Source organism: Arvicanthis niloticus, chromosome 11 (genome assembly GCF_011762505.2).
Source record: "Arvicanthis niloticus isolate mArvNil1 chromosome 11, mArvNil1.pat.X, whole genome shotgun sequence".
NCBI lineage: Eukaryota > Metazoa > Chordata > Mammalia > Rodentia > Muridae > Arvicanthis > Arvicanthis niloticus.
Window position 1 is genome coordinate 30,542,619 of NC_047668.1, and position 23,172 is coordinate 30,565,790.

Below are 23,172 nucleotides of genomic sequence, written 5' to 3' on the forward strand. Positions count from 1 at the left end.
TGGGACTCATCAAGAATAGGAATGAAGAATACACTGTAGAGAGTGGATCTGGGCAAGCCCAAGATGCACCACCCATCAAGAAATTTAATGGGTGCAAAACTCACACACCTGTTGCTTACTTCAAGCCCACGGAAAGTCAGTCTGACTCAAGTACGCTACTCTTCCAAACCCAAAGGTTTCACCCTTGTAATGACTGTATCCAGGAAACAAAGCCATCCTCTTGTTCTGTGTCATCTAGCAGCTTTTGTCTAGAACTAAGTATAGGTCTTCAACTTTTTATTTATCATTTGAGGATGTGTATTAGGGATGGAGCAGCTGTGTCCAGGATTTCCCACCTTGCCCCAAACCTTTTATTGACCTGGCCATCGAGAGGAATAAATAGCCCCAGGCTTTATATTTGCTCTGCTGTTGCTCCCTGACTCTCTTTCCATGAAACGTAGGTGGTGCTTTACGTCAAAGAGGAAATGAAAAGGAACGATCTTCCGGAAACAGCCGTGATCGGGCTGCTGTGGACCTGCATCATGAATGCCGTGGAGTGGAATAAGAAGGAGGAACTGGTCGCAGAGCAGGCTCTTAAGCACCTAAAGGTAATGGGTCTTTGAAGGGAACCAGGTCTGTGCCCGGTCAGCTGCCCCTCCTGAGGGTATGGAGGATAGAGCTGGCACATTCCTGAAACCCCAGCACTCAGAAGGTGGAAGCATGAAGATCAGTTCTAGGCCAGTCTGGGCTATATGAGACCCTGGCACAAATAATGAGAAACAAAAGAACAAGTGAATACAGAACCCATTTCCCCAGAACCAAATTCAAAATACCCTGTCTACCTTGTTTTCCTTTTCAAATCTGCCTCTGCCTAAAAAAATGTTACAAATGTAAGAATATGAAACATCTCCAAGTGGTTTCTCATTAAAAGACATCTGAAGTGTAAGTCACCTGTAATGTCATATGTTAAAGAGAGATATGAGCTAATTATTGACTGTGTTCCATAGGGGGTGGGGGGAGCCGAAATCTTTGCTTTAAGTAAGCTATGAAGAGACTGCTAGAATTAGAGAAGTAAATTGACCATGTCCGTTGACTATTTTGAGATGCAGGATCAGCATGCCTTTGCACTAAGGTGAATGGAAACCGTAGTAGATCTTGCATGTAGAGTTCAGTTAGGAAGTTGAGGTCAGCATGTGACCTAAGTCGTCATAGGAGATGACATTCAGTGTCTGTGAGGTCCATAGGAGGGAACACTGTCCAGATGGGGACATCTCCATGAAAGGCAGGTAAGTAGTAGGTCTTTGAAAAAGCAATGGTTGTCTAGAACTCACGGGAAGCCTAAGATATCTGGGATGCAGGAACAACAGAAAGAAACCCTTGAGGTGGCTTGCGGTGCCTGGGACATCAAATTGGAGAATCCTACCATCCTAACTGTAGAACTAGGCTGCACCGTAGCCTGTGAGGATGTGATTTCACTTCTATAGTGCCCAGTGTACACAATGGGTTGTGTAGTTGCTTGTAATACAGTATAGTCTTATTTAGTCTCCTTAGTAGGTACAGTGAATAAAGTCTATTGGTATAAAATTCACTTTGATTGGACATAACATGATAACCATGAAAGGAACGTCCAAGGTACTGTTGAGTTTCCAAGAGTGTTGGCTCCAGGTCACATCTTCCTTCTGCTCTGTTCTAGCAATACGCTCCCCTGCTGGCCTGTGTTCAGTTCCCAAGGCCAGTCAGAGCTTGTCCTCCTGCAGAAGGTTCAGGAATACTGCTACGACAACATCCACTTCATGAAAGCCTTCCAGAAGATCGTGGTTCTCTTTTATAAAGGTATCAGTCCATGCTCCACCACTGTGCCTCTGTCTTTGTTGAAGCTCTGTGAGAACAAAGATGATGGGTAAGGCAGAGATCACAAGCTCATCCTCATGGAGGAACACCAAAGATGCTAACTGGGGAAGGTTCTGGAGGTTGGCCATGTCACAGAAAGAGAAGGCATGGACTTAGTATGCACTGCATCAGGAACCTTGCTTAGTTAGGCACCTGAACACTTCTTACTGGTCAAAAGCTGCCAGGAGCTGGGATGAACTGGTTGTTTCTTGGCAATGATGAACAAGTGTAATTATATAAGATAATTGAGTCTGCTTCTGAATTGAAACAATTAGCTCTAATAATAGTGATTATCAAAATGCTATATATACTGTGTTCAGACCCATTTAGGTGCCATAAGGCTGACTTGAAAATTAGCGCAATAATTAGCCTTTCACTTGACATTTTAGTTATTTGGCCCAGCCATTCTCCTGTTTTTCTAAGGCAAAGCTATTTTTACATATTCACATTTACTGTCTCCTCATTGTATTTAGGTTTAGGTTGCCATGACAACTAGCACTAAAAATGAACGTTGAACACTCTAACTGATCTCAGTCTCCAGACCAACAGCATACAGAAATGATGCTTGGTTGCTTGAGGGCTAGATTACATCAGTTTTTTTTTTTTGAGGGGAAAGAAGCAACTGGGAGATGGATTTTGAGCGTTGCAAAAGGCCCATCAGAGGTGTTACATACATAAGTAGCAGTAGCATAATGTCACATATATAAGGTAATATAAGTAAATGTCTACTTTCCCTTTGTGGTTTTAGAACCGCCTACTAGTGTTTTTCTTAGTTTTTACTAGTATCATTTAAACATACGTATTTTGATCATATTCGCACGTGCCCTGATACTCACTCCTGTCCCCTTCCTACCCACCACCTACGATCTCCTGTATTCCACCCGCCCCCTCGGCCTTTCATGCCTTTTTTTTCCTCGTTGACCACGTGAGTGTGATTAGGGTAATGCACAGCTGCACCTCTCACACCTGCCCAGCATCTGAATAATGACTTTAGACTTCGTGTTGCAAAAATTTTTTATGCGATGGATTGATAGTTACTTTTTAAATGCTTCGTGGTATTTCACGACGAATTTTAATTAGCCATCCAGAGTCTTATTATGAATACATCTTACTCACAAGTGTTTGCGGGTGATATTTATGTTTGCAGAACAGTAAGTTCTCTGGCTGGTTTTATGGCACCGAAACACAAGCTAGAGTCACTTGGAAAAGGGAACCTCAGTTGAGAAAATTCCCCCCACCAGTCTGGCCTGTGGGCAAGCCTCTGGGGTGTTGTCTCAATACAAGAGACTGATGTTGGAGGGCCCGGCTCAATTTGGATGGTGCCACGCCTAGGCTGGTGGTCCTCTATGCTCTAAGTATTCAGACTGAGTGAGCCATAAGGAACAAGCCAGGAAGCAGCATATGACCTCCAGGTTCCTGTCCTGACTTCTGTGGGTGATAGACTACACGTTGTAGGCTGAAGTAAGTCCCTTCTTCCCCAAGTGGCTTTTGGTCAGTGTTTTATCATTGCAGTTGAAATCTTAACTAAGACAGTGAATTATTCCATAATAATTATGTTAGTAAAAGAATATAGTAACCATGCCAGGGAGGTGGCTCAGTAGATAAAGGAGTTTGCTACCAAAGGTGACAATTGAAATTAGATCCCTGGCACCTACATGGTGGAAGGAGAGAACCAACTCTCTCAAGTTGTCCTCTGATCTTGAGACACTTGTGGGTCACTGTAGTATACACACAGTCAATAAACCAAATATAATTTGGTTTAAAAATTTTAAAATGTACTGACTGCTAAATCTCATTTGAGATTATTCATCATTAGTTCTATTTGGATGTGGACCAAAGATACTAGTGTCTTAAAATTGAGGCTCACCAAGCGAATGTCTCATTAAAACTAAACCAGGGGGGCTAGAGAGGTAGCTCAGCAGTTAACGGCACTGAGTGGCTGCTCTTCCAGAAGACCCAGATTCAATTCCAGCACCCATATAGTTACTAGCAACTGTCCATGACTCCAGCTCCCTGAGAGAACTAACACCTTTTCCTGGCTTCCGCTTCAGGCACTGCATGCATATGATGTTGAGACATGAATGCAGACAAAACACAAATCTACATAAATAAAAATAATTTAAAGGGAAAATTCTGGGGGCTGGAGAGGTGGCTCAGTGGTTGGGGGACAAGTTGGCTCTTTAAGAGGACCTGGGTTCAGTATCCAACACCCACATGGTGGTTCGCCATTATCCATAAGGACAGATTGAGGGGATCTGACAGCCTCTTCCGACATGGTGTCTGCATGTGCTGTGCATACACACCTATCGGCAACCCCGTCATTTATATAAAATGAATTTTCTTAAAGAAATGTTCATGTTATACTGCCAGAGAGAGAGAGACAGAGGAAGGAAGGGGGGGGGAGGGAGGAAAAGAAAGATGAGTTGTTACTAGGAGTGGCATCAACATGGTTTGTTCTTACCTCTTTTTGTATTGTGGTAACCACGGTCCCTGACAGAAATAACTTGTAGAAAAAAAAAAAATACTCATTCGGGAAAATGGTGTCAGTGGGTTTCAAACCATGATAGTAGGCATGTGGTGGAAGCTGTTCACAGGAAGCACAGAGTGAAGCCAGTACCAAGGGCTGGGTATAACTTTCAGGGGCTCACTCCGATGGCCTTATTTTTGCCTCCCTGCCCCCCACCTGCCAAAGGCTTTACAGCAATAGCCCCATGAGATGGGGGACATACAGTCTACACATGAGGTTTGTGGCGAGCAGGCAGAGCTCAGATTCAGAACCAATAACATGGATGTGGCAAGTAAAGTGCTGGTGCCCTTCAGAATTCTCTCTGTAACTACTAATGCCAACATCCTTCCCCAGGATGCTCCTCATAACAACGGACGACAAGAACTAAAACACACTAACTAACTGGTCTCCAGTCCTAAAGGAATGATGGCCTGAAATTATAAAATTACCCAGAATATAAAAGACAGTAATCCTTTCACTAACTGGACAGTCAGCTCAGAAAGTAACCTGAAGCCAGTCATGTCTATAGCAAGAAGGGTACCTGCATCACATTTATTTTGCAGGTTTGAATGGAAATCAGATTGGTTTTCTTTTCTCTTTTTTAAGCAAAGACCTAAATATATATTATTGAGATGTTAAAATAGTGATATATTATTGAGATGTTAAAATAATTTTATTAAAATAGTTAAAATTTTAATTAAAATTTTTAAATTGTTAAAATAGTGATATATTATTGAGATGTTAAAATAATTTTTTGTTAATTTTGTAATTTTCCACATTTATACATACATTTTTTTAAATAAAATAATCCTTATTTTCTCTTGAACAAGAAATCCCTGAAGAATGATTGTTCCTACCACCATTAAGAGTGTTGCTAGGTTACCATATTTATCCTTTTTTTACTCCTAACCAGTTTTTTGCTTTGCTATTATTTTACCCAGCAGGCAGTTGTACAGCAGGAGATGATATGTGCTTCGTCTGTTTCTGTAAGGACTCAGATGTTCTTGTATTGTGCCTGGAAAGGCTGGGTGAAATGCTTTCTTTTTCTAGCTCTGGAGAACTTGCAGACTAAGGTGTTAGAGAGATGGGTCAGCAGTTTTAAGAGTGCACACTGCTGAGGCCCTGAGTTCAGTTCCCTGAACCACGTCCGGGAGCTCACAGCTGCCTACTTCCAGGGTTCCCATACCTCTGGCCTCTGAGGGACTGATTTTTTTTTTTTTTTTTTTTTTTTTTTTTTTTTTTTTTTTTTTTTTTTGAGGGGTAGGAATTCTCCCAGTATCCCTAGTGTCCTGGAACTCTGTAGACCAGACTAGTTCTTCACTCAGGGATCCCGCCCCCCCCCCCCCCCCACCCCCGCCTCTCTAATACTGAGATGAAAAGTACTCACACACACCACTGTGCCTTGGCTGTATTTTATTTACAGAAAACTCCATGCCCTATACAAATATTTCTAAAGTGACTGTTTTTTATTCTAAGGCAGTTTGTTTGGTTTGGTTGGTTTGGTTTGGTTTGGTTTGGTTTGGTTTGGTTTTAAGAAAAAAAAAAAAAAAAAAAAAAAAAAGGGGGGGGGGAACCAGGCAGTGGTGGTACATGCCTCTAGCCTGAGCACTTGAGAGACAGGCAGGCAGATCTCTGTGAGATTAGGGCCAGCCTGGGCTACAAGGCAAGTTCCAGGATAGCCAGGGCTACACAAAGAAACCCTATCAGGAAAGAGAGAGAGAGAGAGAGAGAGAGAGAGAGAGAGAGAGAATAGTAGAGAAGAGATTATTATTTTTTTTTGTTTCCCTGTGTGACATCCCTAATATAAAATTCTGGATTTTAGATTTAACTATATTCGTAACATATAGTAAAGCTAAGTTGCTGTTGGTCTCTTGGTTGTTTCCTGTGTTTGTCTGCTGTCTGTATAATGAATGCATGCTATGTGGCCACTCTCTTGTTCAGTGCTGGAAATTACATAGGCAAAGGAGTTCCTAACTTTCTAAATTGCAAGATGGAAGGAAAACATGCCACCTAGCCTGGGGGAACACTGTATGCCTGTAATGTTAACAAACCCTTCTCCTGCTTTTTCTTAGTAGGACAAAAATGCCTGGTGGCTCTTGCCTGTAATTCCAGCTTCACAAGGAGGCTGAGGCAGAAAGATTGTAAGGTCAGGGCCAGCCTGAGCTAGGGAATAAATCCTTGTTTTAGAAAATGCTTACAATGTAGAACAGAGTTGCCTTGAACTCACAGAAATCCATCTGCCTCTCTGTCTCCAGTGCTGGGATTAAAGGCATCTGTACCACATGTGTCTTATATGTGTGCAGATGCCCTCTGAGGCCTAAAGCATCGGATTTTCCTGGAGGAGTGTAGGGAGTCAGTCATGAGCCAACCCCTCATAGGTGCTGGGAACCAAAGGATCTCGGGGGGGAAACCAGAAAGACAGTAGGCACTAACCTACAGCTATTTCTCTAGCCCTCTTAAGCTTTCTAATATCTGTGTGTGTCTAACTGTCTCAGATAGCTAGTGGATTTAGTTCTTTTTATTATTAATTCCCTAGTGCTAGACATTTGGTCTTTCAAAAAGTACTCAATTAATGAATGAGGTTCTCAGCCCCTCAGACCTCTCCGTCCTCTCCGTCGTACCGTTAGGTGATTTTAGCAGACAATATATTTGATATGGTTTTGCCAGTCTTTTGGTATCATTTCCATCCCTGACACTGACACATTTTAGCGTGTACATGGCTCCTTTTGTCCTCTCTGGGCTGATGAAACAAAAGGCCTGCAAGCACTATCCCTGAGCAGCAGGTAAAATCAGTGTCTGCCTCATTCTATATGATCCCCATTCATTCATCTGTGGAAATAATGCACTTTCCATTTATACATTTGTCAATCTCCCATACTTGTTGTGTCTTATGATGTATTTTATTTTTTATAACAATAGTAGTTCAGGACAGAGAGGGAGGGGTGAAAAACTGCATATGACTGGGCACACAGCTGAAAATTCTTGTATTCCTGGAGGGGTTCATGATCAAAAGGATTTGGAAAATACTGAAATATAAATCAGAAGTGTCTTAAAGACAATGGACCATTTACCAAGGTTCTTCCAACCCTAATTAGTGTTCTTGAAAAGTTGCTGCAAAGCAATCTTGAATAGCAACAAGTTACTGCCTGAGGCCATAATCATCAGCTTTTTCCCTTTTTAAAAAATGGGCTTGGAGTTCTGGTCCATGTGATGGGAAGCTGAAAATAGAAGCAACAAAAAGACTGGAGGATTAGAATAATTCTGTAGGGTCATGACTGTTATATACCAAGATATCCTGTACTTATAAATTAATAAGTCTAGACATCTTTAATTTGCAAAATGTAGTATAGTAAATGATTTTTTAAGTGAGAGAAAAAAAAAAACAGCCACATACATAAAAAAAAAAAAAAAAAAAAAACAGCCACATACATTTCTAAACCAGCCACATACATTTATTTATTTTATATGAACGGGTATTCTGTCTGTATGCCTGTGCATCATGTGTGCCTGGTTCCTCTGGAGGCCTGAAGAGGACATCCTATCCTCTGTGATTGAATAAGAGATTATTAACTGCCACATGGGTACTGAGAATTGAAGCTGGGTCCTCTGGAAGATCAGGCCAGGCTTTTAAGCACAGGGCCACCTCCCCAGTGTCTTCCCTCCCCATTTCTTCAATTTAATCCAAGAGCCCTTTCTAAAAGCCAGGTTTTGTTGTTGTTGTTTTTTAAAGAAAAGGAAAGTAAAATTAAATGTTTTTGTTATGAAAATGGTACTGATGTTTTAAAGAATGCTATCTATATTCAATCATTTCTGTGATATCTATCAGTCAAAATTATAATTATAAATACATCGTTAGAAGGATGTATCAATATTGCATCTATCAGTACATGTGATGGATTAGACTCTTCCAGGGGACAAAATCCCAAAAGACAATCCTGTAGGACCCTGGCAGAGTATGTAGACTGTCATTTTCATATTCCTCTTTCCTTAAGTGTCCTCAACTCATGGTAATTAATGATAACTTAACCTGGTGCCATTTATAGTTTTAGATAATATATACTTAACACTTTTTTTTGCTATGTCTTTCTCTAACTGTAGAACTAGAAAAAGTACTTGAACGACCCTTTCACAGAGGTCACATATCAGATATCCTGCATGTCAGATATTTACATTACTATTCATAACAGTAGTAAAATTACAATTGTGAACTAGCAACAAAAATATATTTTATGGCTAGGGGTCACCACAATAGGAGAAACTGTATTATAGGTTCACAGCATTAGGGAAGTTGAGAAGCACTGACTTAGGCTTGATCACACTATAGCATGGCGATAATTAATGAGAGCTGAGGGTGGAAGGTTAGGGGCTGGAGAGATGGCTCAGTGGTTAAGAGCACTGACTGCTCTTCCAGAGGTGCTGGGTTCAGTTCCCAGCAACCACATGGTGGCTCACAACCATCTGTAATGGGATTCTGGTGTGTCTGAAGACAGCTACAGTGTACTACTATACAGCAAGTAAATAAGTAAAGGCATAAGACACCTGAGATCAAATTTAAAAAAAAAAAAAAAAAAAGTAGAAGGTTGGGTTATCTAGTGATTCTCCCCACTCCCCAAGGTCTTTATCTACTTGCTGGCCTCATCCTTGTACCCACCCTCTGTCTTGTCTATTTGCCTCCCAATTTCTCATCAACAAAAAGAAAATCTTAAAAGAAAAAGTAGCCATTTGGTTGGTACTCCCCTGTTTCATAAGACCAGGTCCTGTGTGATCCACCTAGTTTAGCATTCAGTCAGTAGTTGGCATGACTTTGAATTCCTGATTGTTTGGCTTCCCCCTTCTCACTCCTGGGATTACATGTATGTAGCCCATAGCTAAGTTTTCACTATAATCAGGTTTCGGTAGAATTTATCAGGTCATGGTTTTCTAAACTGTTGAAATTGTTGATTCATTTGCAAACAGACAAACAAAAAAATAGATTTCCTCGTCCTAGTACTGACCTGTGTTGCTGGCACTGTATCCTAACTGATGAGGTGACATCACTCATCAACAAAGCATTTACCAAGTTGATTGTAAGGTTAGGGTCTGAGCTGCTTAGAAATGAGCTTGGGGAGCTTTGGGGTGGGAGGGAGGTGAACGGGTCGAGAAAGATGCTCTAATGGAGGCCAGAGAGGAAGTCAGGTGTCCTCCATCTCATCTTACCCTGAACCAGAGGCTCATGTTTCTTGATGGCTCTGCTAGGATTCAGTACGCCTCAGCAATCCTGTCTCCCACACGCATACTCTTGGAGCTGGGGCGATAGGTCTATTCTGGACACAGGTACATGCTGGGATCTGAATTCTTGGCCTCATGATTCTCTAGAAAACACAACAACTGCTCAGCCACCTCTCAGAACCACCCCCACACCCAAAGGGTTTTTTTGGTTTTTTTTTTTTTTTTTAAACATAACATTCGTGTGGTAACTTGGCAACCTTGTTTTCTAACTGCAGCCGACGTTCTGAGCGAAGAGGCGATACTGAAGTGGTACAAAGAAGCACATGCCGCCAAAGGCAAGAGCGTCTTTCTTGACCAGATGAAGAAATTTGTGGAGTGGTTACAAAATGCAGAAGAAGGTAACTTCATGTGACAACCCTAGTCACTGGCCGAATGCTCATTACTTTGTTCTACATTCGCTGTCTCTCTGTCTCTCTTCCTCTCTCTCTCTCTCTCTCTCTCTCTCTCTCTCTCTCTCTCTCTCTCTCTGCAAAGACTATTCTGCCTACATCTCAGTGTTCATTACCGAAAGCAAGGTAATAACTTTTAAAATAATTTTTAAAAGAAAAAACTCAGATTATCCACTTGGCCACACATGGTGGGACTGGAGGGGGTTTCAGCACCTTCACCAGGTGATTCTTGGTGAGATCAAAGCACAGGATGAAAAGCAGGTCTTAGATGACCCAGTGAATTAAAGGCTATGCTGTTCACTGATGTCCATGGATTCACGGCATTGTTAGAAAGCTGTCATTCACTGGGAAGCAGACGTTAGGGAGGGGTTTCGATCCGTTCTCATGTGTAACTGTTGTGCTTAATTAATACATGGGGAAAAAATATCCCGGGCATTGGGATATTATCCATAATATATCCCATGGCATTGGGCCGCTCATTAGAATTTTACCCAAAATCTGATAACACCTGATTTTTTTTTCTTTTCTCTTAGAATCTGAATCGGAAGGCGAAGAAAGCTAAATGTCTCCAACACACTGCCTAAAAAAAACAAGAAAAGAAAAGAAAAAAAAATGCCACACTTTTTGGTTGGGAATGCTGAAGCGATTGGGGAGGGAAACTTGGCTTCTGTTTGCACCAAGGAAATAAATAGGCAAGGCCTCCCGGCTCAGAAGGGAAGGCGGGTTTTTCATTTCTGTTTTGTTTAAACGGAGCCCTGAGGCATCAGCTACTACACTTGGGACTCTACCTCTCACTGTATGCTAACTAAAGCCATTCAACAAGGGGTCAGGTAGGAACCTGAAGCTCAATACTCAGCAGACCCCTTTTTTTAGCTGTATTTTCAGGTACTGTGTGAACGCCCCACTGGTGTCTGTATTACAGGGCCACTTCAATAGTTGTGTTCCTTCTGCTCGTGTATGTGATTTGACAACCCAGTTTTTTTTTAAATAAATGGCTTTTTAAAAATCTTTGTGTATATTGCCAGCACGCATTTTATTTATTAATATAGTGTGTGGTGGTGTGGGTGAGAGCAGGCCCAGGCATGGAGGTCAAAGGATGCCAGTTCTCTTGTCAAGCACTTTGACACGCTAAGCCATCTCATGGGCCCCCAGAGGTTAGTTGGTTTGTTTTTTAACATTGCTTCTTACACAGGTGTCATTCTTTTTCCCTGTCCAAACATTAAACGGTTACATGTCTTATCTATAAAAACTATTGTGGCCGAGCATGGTCAGTCAAACCTATAACCCCAGTATTATGGGGGCTCAGGCAGAAGGGTTGCTGCAACGTTGAGGCTGGTTTGGGCTACATAATGAGCTTCAGGCTAACTTGGACTACAGTGTAAGACCCTACTTCAAAAAATTTGGTGGAGGGGAAAAAAATCTTACTCTATTCTTTCAGTTATCTTCATGGTAAAATAGAAATGTATCTCAATACGTGTGTTTACTGCCAGGAGCGTCTGGAAGTTACTAACAGTTGTTAAACAAGCACACATATAGTTCCATCCTGCTTCTGTTTTCCTTGCATAATCTCCTGGGAGCCTGGAGAAGTGTACATGCTGAAGGATCTGTTTGTATCCATATATATTCAGGTGATTTTGATTCTACACCCCATCTCCGGCAGAGTCCTGTTCTCAGTGGCAACAATGTAACGCATCTGACCATTTGGGAAACTTCACTGCGGCCTTTACTCTTGAAAACGAGAGTACTCTTGCTGTCAGGGCCAGGGTAAGGCTGGAGAAGGCTAATGTATCCCATAGACAATTAAAACCAGATGAAATGAGGGTACATGGCTGACTAATACTCCTCAAGGTCGGGATAAGGAAAGCTGTGTAACTGCTCTGCTGGGTCAAGTCAGTGTGTTCACTGCTGCCTCAGTCATGTCCTCTGGAACAGAACCAAGGGGCTGAATATATATATATACATATATATAATATATAATATATGATATGCTATAGATATCATAATTTATTAAGTGGGTTTCCAAAGAGTAGCTAGGGCCAAATTATACTTGATGTTGAGAAGCCAGTATTCATCTGTGAGGCGAGGTTGTCAATAATTGGAGTAGTTCCAAAGCAGTTGTCTGTCATGGAGGGTTGACAGCTAGTAGTCATTTAGTCCACAAGGTAGGTCCAGAATTTGAAGAATGGAGAAATGCCAGCTCTGTCAACAAAGGACTCAGCAGACTTTTGGAATCTGAGCTCCTACCAGAAGGTGCCGCCCACAATCGAGGCTGGACTTCTCACATCAATCAGGACCAGCCTTCAAATGAGGCTCCCTCCTTAGGGGATTCTAATTTGTACCAAGTTGACATTAAAACTAACCATAATGACTGCCTTGGAGATGATAATATTTCTCATATGTGATATTCCGGGTGTGTGTGTGTGTGTGTGTGTGTGTGTGTGTAAGTTTCACCTGAATGTTATCACATGTAGGCAAGTACCCATGGAGAGCAGGTATCAGATGTCCTGCAACTGGAACATGGTCAGCCCTGAGCCACTTGTAGGTGCTTATAATTGAGGCCCAGTCATCCTGCTGCAAGAGGATCTAGTCCTCTTAACTGATAAAGTCATCTCTGTTGCTGTGGTATTCTTTATAAACTACATTTATACACATGCCTGTGGTGCTCAGATAGAGGTCAGGGGACAACAGCAGTCAGTTCTCTCCTTTCACCAATGTGGGGCCCAGGGATTGAATTAGGTCACGGGCTTGGTGGCAGGTGTACCCACTGAGCCATCTTGCCCTGAATCTGATATTTTTAGATAGTCCTTTGAGGGGAAAAAAAAAAAAAAAAAAAAAAAAAAGCCAGGAAGAAAGTGATTTCTTCCAGATCATCAGTTTATGTAAGTCTGTTACCTAGCTTCCTTCCCATCTACATGAAAATGAGAACTGTGAAATTAAATGATTGTCACACCATAGAGCCTGTATTAATGTGCTTGTTTTAGTAGAAAATGTTTTCATTTCAAAATGACATAGTGGCGCGTGCTAATCTTGGCATTCAAAAGCGGTGGGTAGAATTGTGAGTTTGAGGCCAGCCTGAGCTAAGTGAGAAGAAAAAGTAACAAAAAACAAATAAAAATAAATTTGGTCAACTAATTTGACAAATGTTAATTGCCAGACAGGATGGGTAGCAGACACGCTTCATAAACAGTAGATTTGTTTCTCCAATACATGGGTTTTTAAAACATTTTGGATATATCAAAGATAAAATATTACATATTACATTTAATTTACCACATAATATTTTATGTTGACTTTTATACACTTCATATTAGATGTTTCACATTTAATTTTGTGTCAGTATCTTTAAAAGGTTTCCCTTCATTTTAGGGGAACATGAGTAAAGTTGAGGGCCGCTAAATTGCAGTACGTTTGGCTCTCCCTTTCAAAAGCAGCAAAACAGAGAACAGGCAGTTATCTGAGGTCTTCGAGTTGGTGACCAATGGCCAAGATGGTACTTCATCTCCTGTCTGTATCATCTCACATCTATTGCTGCTTTGTTTGGTTGTTGTTGTTTTTTCTTTTTTATAATTTATTTAATTTTTTATTTTATGTGCATTGGTCTTTTGCCTGCATTCATGTCTGTGAAGACATCGGATCCCCTGGGGCTGGAGTTACAGGCTGTTGTAAGCTGCCATGTGGATACTGCGAATTGAACCCCAGATCTTCTGGAAGAACAACCAGTGCTCTTAATTGCTGAGCTGAGCCACCTCACCAGCTCCTGATTCTTGTTTGTTTGTTTTTAATCCTAAAAATAACTTCATACAGTTCAAGCAAAAGTTAAAGAAAAGGACCTAAATTCACTTGGTGTGGTGTATTAGCATGAACAAGCCTCTGCCACAAAAGATGAATAAGAACATGTAGCACTTCTAGTGAAGAAATCTTTACTAGCCTATAACAAATTTGGAAAGTTAGTTAACTTTCTCAAAGCTGATGGCATTTTTCAAGTCCTTAAGCATGGAGACACATACTCCATAGCAAGAATTTAATGAATCCTTAAAGTTATGTTTTCCTCAGAAACAAGCTTCTGGAGTCTTTTGCCATGTTGTTTTTTTTTGAGACAGGGTCACACAGAGCTTCCAACTGGCCTCTACTATCTATATCTGAGTCTGACCTTCTGTTTGTCCTGCCTTCACCTCCAAGTACTGGGATTACACTCAGGCACCACAACACAGGATTTGTGGAGTCCTGGGGATTAAACCAAGGACTCTGCATACTAAGCAAATGCTTTATCAATTGAGCTATATCCAGCCCTATTTTCCTTGTTAAAGTAGAGTTTGAACTAATTATAAAAGGACTTATCTTAATTAACATAATAAATTATCCCAATATTTAGCTTTAAGTACACACTTAATGATTGCACTGCTTTTTTTGGTTTTTATTTGGGAGTGGCTTTGGCCCTAACCTAGGCCCTCCTGTAGCTACAGTCAAACAGTTGGCTGGGGCTGCCATGCTCTGGAAGCTGCCGGAGCTGCTTCCAAGCTAACTAATTTAGATGCCTCAGCTTCCTCTCCTCTTATCCAGAGCCTCCTTTTGGGTTACCTGAATGCCCTCACAGCATAAGCTGGCCTCCTGCATCTTTGAGTAATCATGGGGGGGGAGCCTAAGAAAGAAAACAATCTTTAATAACCCAATACTGGAAATGACAGCATTCGTTCTGTTTTTCAAGGCCAACCCTATTGAATGTAAAAAACCTATACAATACGCTGGATCGTGAATAGAAGGATGTAGAGATAACGTAAAGTTGTTTGCAAGACTGACTAGCAAAATAGATAGGCAGATGAAAACACTTTTTAGACATTAAAATCTTTACCTAATGTTCAAAAAAACAGGGTGCATCTCAGTTGTGGGACAGTGACCTAGCTATATGTATGTAGATATGTAATATTTTATATATTGATGTACAGATATAAGGGGATTAAATCATGAAAAATACATAGAGCTTTGTAACTTTGGCAACTTTTTTTCACCTGAATGATAAACACCATATCCATATACATGTGGAATCTCTGGGGTTCAATAGACTGAAAAATGACAACTAACAAAGTTTCTGCAAATTAAAGAGGTAACCCAACTGAACACAAAAAGTATGTGAAGTGGGAACGGGCTGTTATCCAGTAGTTAAGAGCACTTGCTCTTACAGAAGATCTGGTTTGATTCCTGGCACACATGAAACAGCTCACAAATTCTTTTTATGTCTTTACACTTACTTGAATTACTTTCTTAGAAAAGAAGCAGCATCTTCATATTAAAAAAAAAAAACAGTATGTGTTTATTATGTAATTTTCAATACAATTGAAAAGCCTTGGGGAGAGACATGTTCTAATATTTTTACAAATATGGTTGTTTTGCATATTGTGGTTGCTTGGAGACAGGATCTTACTATATAGTGGTCTGCCCTAGAATTTGTTGTATAAACCAAAATAAGCTTAGTCAAATTTACAGAGCAAGAATAAAGTCCGTGAGAATTCTGAGCGCTTGTGAGAAAACCCCAAAAGAACAGACCAGAGTCTTATGGCCTCAGTTTCTTTAGCACACGAAATTGGGTTTGGAATGTGTTTTCCTACTCCTCCCAGGGGCAGCGGATAGGAGTGAGCTTACTTCAACTGTTGTTATTCATGCGCCTCTATGGAATCATGTACAGCCTGTCCTTTGTGTACTTTATTCAGGTGACTCTTTTAACCCTCAGAGTATCATTATCTGGTGCTGTGAACAAAGTTGGCTATTGCATGAGACTTTAGTCCAGTGGTTCTCAGCCTTTTTAATGTTTTAACCCTTTAATACAGTTCCTCTTGGTGACCCCAACCATAAAATTATTTTTGTTGCTACTTAATAACCTCCAATTTTGCTAGTTTTGAATCATACTGTAAATATGTGTGTTTTCTGGTGGTCTTAGACAATCTCTGTGTAAAAGTCGTTCAAACCCCCAAAGGGGTCATGACCCACAGGTTGAAAACAACTGCCTCAGCTCAATTCATTTTTTGGTCCCACTCTCACAATTAACAGACCTGCCCACCTCTGCCGCCTGAGTGCTTCAGTTAAAGGCATATGCCACCACTCCCAGCTATAAATATGTTTTTGCTTGATTCTTTAAGAATTAAGTCTATTCTATATCCTGCCTGCCATTAACAGTATTCTGTAATATTTTACCATATCAGAACAGTAGTCTTCAAAACATAAATAGAAGATAAAGAGCTACTATTGTTATAAATATGATACAATCATTTTGTTCTATGTGTGGTATTTTATAACTTGATTTCATACATAATTGTAGCTGGATATCTTCCCACTACATTTGTATAAAGCTCGGTGATTGGGCTGTATGAGAGGTAGGCAGAGTGAAGACAGGAAGAGGAGGAGCCAGAGGAGGAGAGATGTAGCGGCCACTGAGAGCTACAGATGCATCAAAAACAGTCCTGGGAAACAAATTCTATCTAAGGTTAGGTATTGAGTAACAACGCTAATTGTGTGGACATCTTGTTACTTGAACATTTCTAAATATATAAAGCCTTCAGATTATAATCAAGCTTTAGAGTCTCATTTCTACTGAGTACTGCGTGGATGGCAGGTATAGTCTGGGGTTCAGCCAAGCTTTGTGGAGACAGTGTGGTAGATTGGCAGAGCCATCTCCCACTCTGGCATCTCATGGGTGCCAGGGCCAGTGCATCTGGCCGGCCTGAGCTGTGGCAGCAGCAAGAACACGCTGCTGCTCATGGCCTCAGGCCTTGCCTAGTCAGGAACATGGCGGCACCATAACAACAAGCCAGATTAGGTGCCACCGTTTTTAAATATTAACCTTAACATATAATTATTGTTATTATTCCTTCTAGGCTCCACCCCACAGTTACCTGGCAATAGCCATGTGTGCCTGACTCACTGTAAAAGGGGCTGTATGCTCCGTCCTCACTCTCTTACTCTCCTACCCTCTCTGTCCCTTCTCTCCCCATGTGTTCCTGGCCAGCCTCTCCTCTATATTCATTCTCTCTCTCTGTCTGTCTGTCTGTCTGTCTGTCTGTCTCTCTCTCTCTCTCTCTCTCTCTCTCTCTCTCTCTCTCTCTCTCTCTCCAAGTCCCCTTATCATGCTCTAAATAAACTTTATTTCATACTATATCTGTCATGTGGCAGGTATCTCAGGGGGAAGGGATGTCTCAGCATGGGCACGCCCATCCACCTTACCACACCGCACTCTACTAAACATACCCTGGCTCTTTCTTTTTTATAAAACACAATTGCTATTCTACAGTTATTTAAGGGGAAAAAGTGAAATGTGTTCTATCATTAATCAAATGAAGAAACCCACACAAGCTCCTTCAGGCCACCTCCCGGGCCTAGTCCTTCCCAGTCGAGGACAATCATAACATTGATTCCTGAAAGCATTAATTCTACCCTTGTCTGAAATAGATGGTTAGCTAGTGTTAATTTGTTATGCCTTCTTTCCCTGGATTTTTTGACACTTCATTTTGCTGTTCTCTGTGTCCAACTATATTCTGATATATAATTAAGTGAACATAATTTCTCCTCCAGCCATAATGGCCCCCTCTTTCAACATGAATACATGAATCAGGAATAATACTGTTGTGTTTTTTTCAGTTCTAGGAATTTGAACCCAAAGACTGCTTACTCTAGACAGGTAGGTGCCCTACCATTCAGCTATATATAGCCCCATCCCTTTTTTCTTACATCTTTTATTACATTTACATAATTATGAGAAGGGAGCACATGAATCCTAAAGTGTCTGTGTGGAGGTCTCAGGACCCTTGTGGGAGGAGGTTTCTATGTTCACCATGTTGGTCCATGGGACAAACTCAGGCCACCAGGCTTGGCAACAAGAGCCTTACATGATGAGCCACCAGCTTACACTTATTTTGAGACCATCTTTCTCTTAGTTGCTCAGGCTGACTTCCAGCTTTCAATCCTGTCTCAGCCTTCCATGTTCCACTGAGATTATTGTTTGGTTTTGGTTTTGGTTTTGGTTTTAATAAGCTAGAATGTTCTTTGGGACCAAGAATAATTAGGAGGCACGGGGCTGATTTTTTTCAGAGATAATTTTGGAGCATGTACTTTCCTTCACACTAGTCATTAAAACAAACCAAACAGCCAGGCATAGTGGCTTATGCCTATAATCCTGACACTCAAATGGCCAAGGCAGTAAGGATCACCAGCCTGAGCTACATGGTGAGTCCCAGACCAGTCCGATCTACAGAAGACCATCTCAGAGAAAAAGAGGGTGGGGGAGGGAACGAGAAGGGAAGTAGAGAGCAAGTGGGGAGGGAAAGAAAGAAGGTTGTGTATGAGCAAAGCCAACTGTAGAAATGAAAGAAAGCACAGCTTACTGTTGCTTCAGTTGTTTGCGTTTCTTCTGGCATTTGCTGCTTGTGAGTGATGGAGCAAATAGATGAACCTGGATTTCCTCGCCTTGGGCTTGAAGACAGCCCTCTAATTACTTGTTTAGATAATTATTAAGTCACTTAACACTTGGTGTTCACTTAATTGTAAAATAAGGGCCTCGAGAAGATCCATTCTTAAACAGTGAATGCGAACCTCAGAAAGCAGCACGCAAATCTGTGCCTCACATTCTTAGAGCAGAGGCTGATTGGTCACATCTCATCAGGCTGCATGGCTGCTCCTGATGCTGGCCTCATCCTGAGCCAAAGCCTGAGTTCCTGAGAGTCTGACTCAATCTGTCTGCGTGGGTTGCAGGATTTGCTTTCTTTAACAAGTTCTAGGGTACTGATGGATTTCTTCTCTGTGTTCAGTAGTCTCCAAGATCTAACTTTGCCCACATTTTCCTAAGTCCTTATAGTTTCAGCCAAGGAGACTAGGGATAAAGTTATAGTTTCTAGAAAGAGAGCTTGCCAGCAGCACGGGGTGGGGACATCTTAGTTAGGGCTTTATTTCTGTGAAGAGACACCATGACCAAGGCAACTCTTATAAAAGAAAACATTTCACTGGGGCTGGCTTACAGTTTCAGAGGCTCAGTCCATTATCATCATGGCAGGAAGCATGGCAGCCTGCAGGGGGACATGGTGCTGGCAAGAGTTCTTTCTACATCTTGATCTGAAAGAGGTCAGAATAATACTATCTTCCACATTTGGTGGAACCTGAGCATAAGGAGACCTCAAATCCTGCCTACACAGTGACACACTTTCTCCAACAAGGCCACACCTCCTACTAGTGCCATTCCCTATTGCTAAATACAGGGGAACTGTATTTGCAAAACTCTTTATTTCTTAATATGTTTAGCAGAGGCCATTAATTGTCAGTTAGCCAAGGCTGGCTTTGAACTCATATCCCTCTGCTGCTGCCTCCAGAGTGCTGCCCTTCTGGGACTCCAGGCCTATGCCACACCACACCTGATATCAACCCTTTCCTTCCTAAGAGGTTGAACTTCAGCTTATCCTAATGTATACCTGTACCTGCGTTAAAGCATTGGGAATACAGCCAGACTACTGCTTAGTGTTTTGATTGAGGCAAACAGCTTTACTGACATGCTGTGAAACAGATTACAATATTCCCATCATACATTTATAATATAATCCCAACACTGTTTGATATATGTTGTGTATTTCCACCAGTTCTGTACCAGCCAATGCCCTACCTGAGGACTCGTCTTACTAACAGTTTCTCAAATAATGCTACTGCTTCTGGCCTACTGACCCTATACTGAGAACAACTAGTATAGATCCTTCCTAATCCTTTACTGGAAAAACCACACTGAAGCAGCCCTGTCTCCCAAGAATGAGACCTTGGTTTGAACAGCTCAAAGGCTATTGATGTTGGGAAGAGAGCTCAGCTGGTAAAGGTACTTACCACCCAAGCCTGATGGCCGAAATTCAATCCCGTAATAGAAGAGGACCAACTCTCAATAGTTTTTGTCTGCCCTCCACAATCTGTTGAATCACACACATAAATAGAAAATATAATAAATTTTAATTGTTTTAAAAACTATCTTCTTGTTTTAAAAACCTCCTTCTGGAGGGTGGTAGAGGATTGGTTTATATCCTAGGTTGGCCTCCAGCTTGAGAACAAGTCAGCCTCAGCCTCCTGTACCACTTGTCTGTCTCTAAAATAATCTTGAGAACAGAGTTGGAAATTTCTTGCAATAGGCAAAATCCTTTGAATACATCCTAGCCCCTTTGTCAGCATTCTCTTTTCCCATTAGCAAAGAAACTCTGTGGGTTTGCTAAGGATAGGTCTCAAATGGGCAGCATCAGATTCTCCTGGAAACTAGTTAACATGCAGGCTGTCCATATCCACTACAGACTTCTCAGCCCATCTCTCCTGGACTCTGAGGCAGACTGAAGGAGAAAGACAGGGAAATACAGGAACCGTTTCTGGGGACAAGGTGACCTGGCATTTTTTAGTAGCTTTTACCTGACGTCAAAAGATAGATGTCAGTGTCCTGTGGTTGCATGACTCAGCCGGAGCTGCAGAAATAGCTGCTAGCTGTTATGAACTCATCCATAAGTATGAAACCTTTTGAAAGCTGCTTTTTCTCAGCTTTTAAATTTGTACTGAGCAAGAAAATAATATGGCCAGGGTCTTTCTTTTCTTTCTTTCTTTCCTTCTTCCTTTCCTCCTTTCCTTTTTCCCTTCTTCCTTCCTTTCTTTCTTCCCTCCTCCCTCCTTCCATCCTCTCTCTCTCTCTCTCTCTCTCTCTCTCTCTCTCTCTCTCTCTCTCTCTTTCTCTCTCTTCCTCGCTTCTATCCATTATACTCAACCATCACTCATAACAGCAGGTTTTCAAAATTCGGTGACCCTTTGATGAAGTACAGTAGAACTATGAAATCATGCTTGCTGTCTCATTTGACCTGTTGCTCAGCTAGCTCTATGCATCCTGAGACCACCTATCCAGGCAGTAGTACTGTCCAGGTTGGGCTGCAACCTCATATGTCAGTAAGCAATTAAGATAATTCCCAAAAGACATTGCAGTGAACTAATTTGATCTGGGTAATTCAGCCATTGCACTTTTCCTCTCAGATGATTCTAGGCTATACTGAGTTTCCAAAGCTGAGAAGGACAGGTGGGATGTTGTATAAATATCACTGAGACCATGACAGGTGATAACATTTTGAGATTAAACACCTACAGCGAGTTGTTATTAAATTTGCTTAGTTATAGCATTAATGGAGAAAATATATTCAGTTTTCTATGATTTTAAACAATTGGACTTAAATCTACAAACTTGCAATTCTTTCTTGGTGTTCTTTGGGCATTTGTTTGTCTGTCTCCTTTCCTGCCCTCTCTTTAAATTACCTGAGGATTTTTCAGACTTCCATTTTTAGGCTTGGGTGGTTGCACACATCCTCCCCACCTCCTCACCATCCAACTCTCTCTCTCTCTCTCTCTCTCTCTCTCTCTCTCTCTCTCTCTCTCTCTCTGTGTGTGTGTGTGTGTGTGTGTGTATGTATGTGTGTGTGTGTCTGATTCTCTGTCTCTTCTCTTCCTTGAAAAAACAAAAAAACAAAAAAACATCATAACAGTCAGTAAAATAAAACATGCCAAAAACAAAACAAAAAACGTGGAGTTCATTTTCAAAAAACGTGGAGTTCATTTTGTGCTGGCCAACTAACTACTCCTGGAGGGTATATCCAGTGACACTCCACTGGAGAAAATTGATCCCCTCCGCCCTCTTTCACTTGCAGGTGTCAATTTGCAAACAGCTTCTTGGCTAAAGGTGGGACTTTCTGTTTACTTCCCCTTTTCAGTGCTGGGATTCTGTTTTGAACCTGTGAAAGCTCTGTGTGTGCTGTCACCGGCTCTGTCAGTTCACATATGCATCAGGCTTGTTCTGTCTGGGAAGACACTGTTTCTTTGGAGTCATCTGCCACCTCTGGCTCGCACAATCTTTCCACCAGGAATCTTTGATATAGATTGCTGAGCCCTGAGGGGAGAGCTTTGAAGACGATGTCCCATTTAAGACTGGTGCTTCAAAGTTGCTCAGTCTCTGCACATTGTCCAGTTGTGAGCCTCTTTGTTAATTCCCATGTACCGCAAGAAGCTTCTTTAATGAACACTGAGTGATGCACTTATTTGTGGGTCTAACAGTATGTCATTAGGAGTTGTTTTATAGCAAGCCATCGGTGGTGCAGCGGCTAAGGTAGCCACCTGCAGAGGGCGAGCCTGTGCCCTTTGCTCTCTCTCTCCCAGTTCCCGAGTTTAATGGGAAAAAAAAAAGAGAGTTGTTTTATTGCTATAGGGTTTTTTTTTTTTTTTTTTTTTTTTTTTTTTTTTTTTTTTTTTTTTTTTTTCCCAATGATAGCAGTAGGTTTTCTGCTAGGCCCATGACCTACCCAGTCTCAGGTTCTTGGCCACTTTAGCAGTGTCAGGTATGGGTTCCATTTCATGTAGTGGGCCTAGAAAAGTGTGCCACTATTCCACCAGTATATCTTAGAGGTAGGTCTGTGCTGGAGGTCGTAGGATTTGTAGCTGGGCAAAACTGATGCTCACGTTTCTCCTCCAAAGCATGTAGAGTGTCTTTCAGCACCATGGCCACTAGTTAATTGGCGTAAAGTTTTTAATTGGGCACCAGCTCAACTTCTTGATGTCCAATGTCATAAGTAATTGTTTTCCTCAGCAATAGGACCTTATCATCAGGTTATAAAGAGAAACAAATAGTCTTGGTAATAACCTGTGATGGGGGTTTCGAATGGTTCAACTTGGCCAACAACTCAACAAGATATAACTTATTCCTGGTATTGGAAGTTTTACTAAATGCCATAAGTTGTTTACTCGGGACATTCTTTCCTTGATTATATGGTGGCTCCATTTACATTTCTTTTATATTTGTATGTATTTTAGGAAGGTTCTACGATAGTAGGTTTTCATACGGTTTTTCAAAAGACCTTTAATGTTAGTTCTGCTTCCCTATGTTTCTTCCTTTATCCGGCTCTCCCCTCCTCTTTCATTAAATTCTCCTAGCGATATCAGAGCTTCTTAGTGTTCAGTGGCATACACAGAAAACACTTAGAAGATCCTGACTATTCCTGAGTCACTCAAGCTAAGAGTTTATGTCTAACTAGAATCCACATTCTCTGTGTTACCCCTTTCTCTTCATCGGTCCAGAGACAAAGAGACAGAGAGATAGAGACAGAAAGATTGACA

The 23,172-nt window shown here is 41.4% G+C and overlaps 1 protein-coding gene across 1 annotated transcript in view; it reads left to right on the forward strand.

Annotated features, from left to right (window-relative positions):
- The window catches only part of Bzw2 (basic leucine zipper and W2 domains 2), a 56,552-nt gene extending 45,512 nt beyond the window's left edge, over nucleotides 1-11,040 (forward strand). Inside the window, 5 exon segments of the mRNA XM_034514500.2 lie at nucleotides 441-587; nucleotides 1,673-1,693; nucleotides 1,695-1,812; nucleotides 9,859-9,981; nucleotides 10,566-11,040. Coding sequence (XP_034370391.1) covers nucleotides 441-587; nucleotides 1,673-1,693; nucleotides 1,695-1,812; nucleotides 9,859-9,981; nucleotides 10,566-10,594 — 438 coding nt within the window. The 3' untranslated portion in view covers nucleotides 10,595-11,040.
- Nucleotides 11,041-23,172: the final 12,132 nt, after the last annotated feature.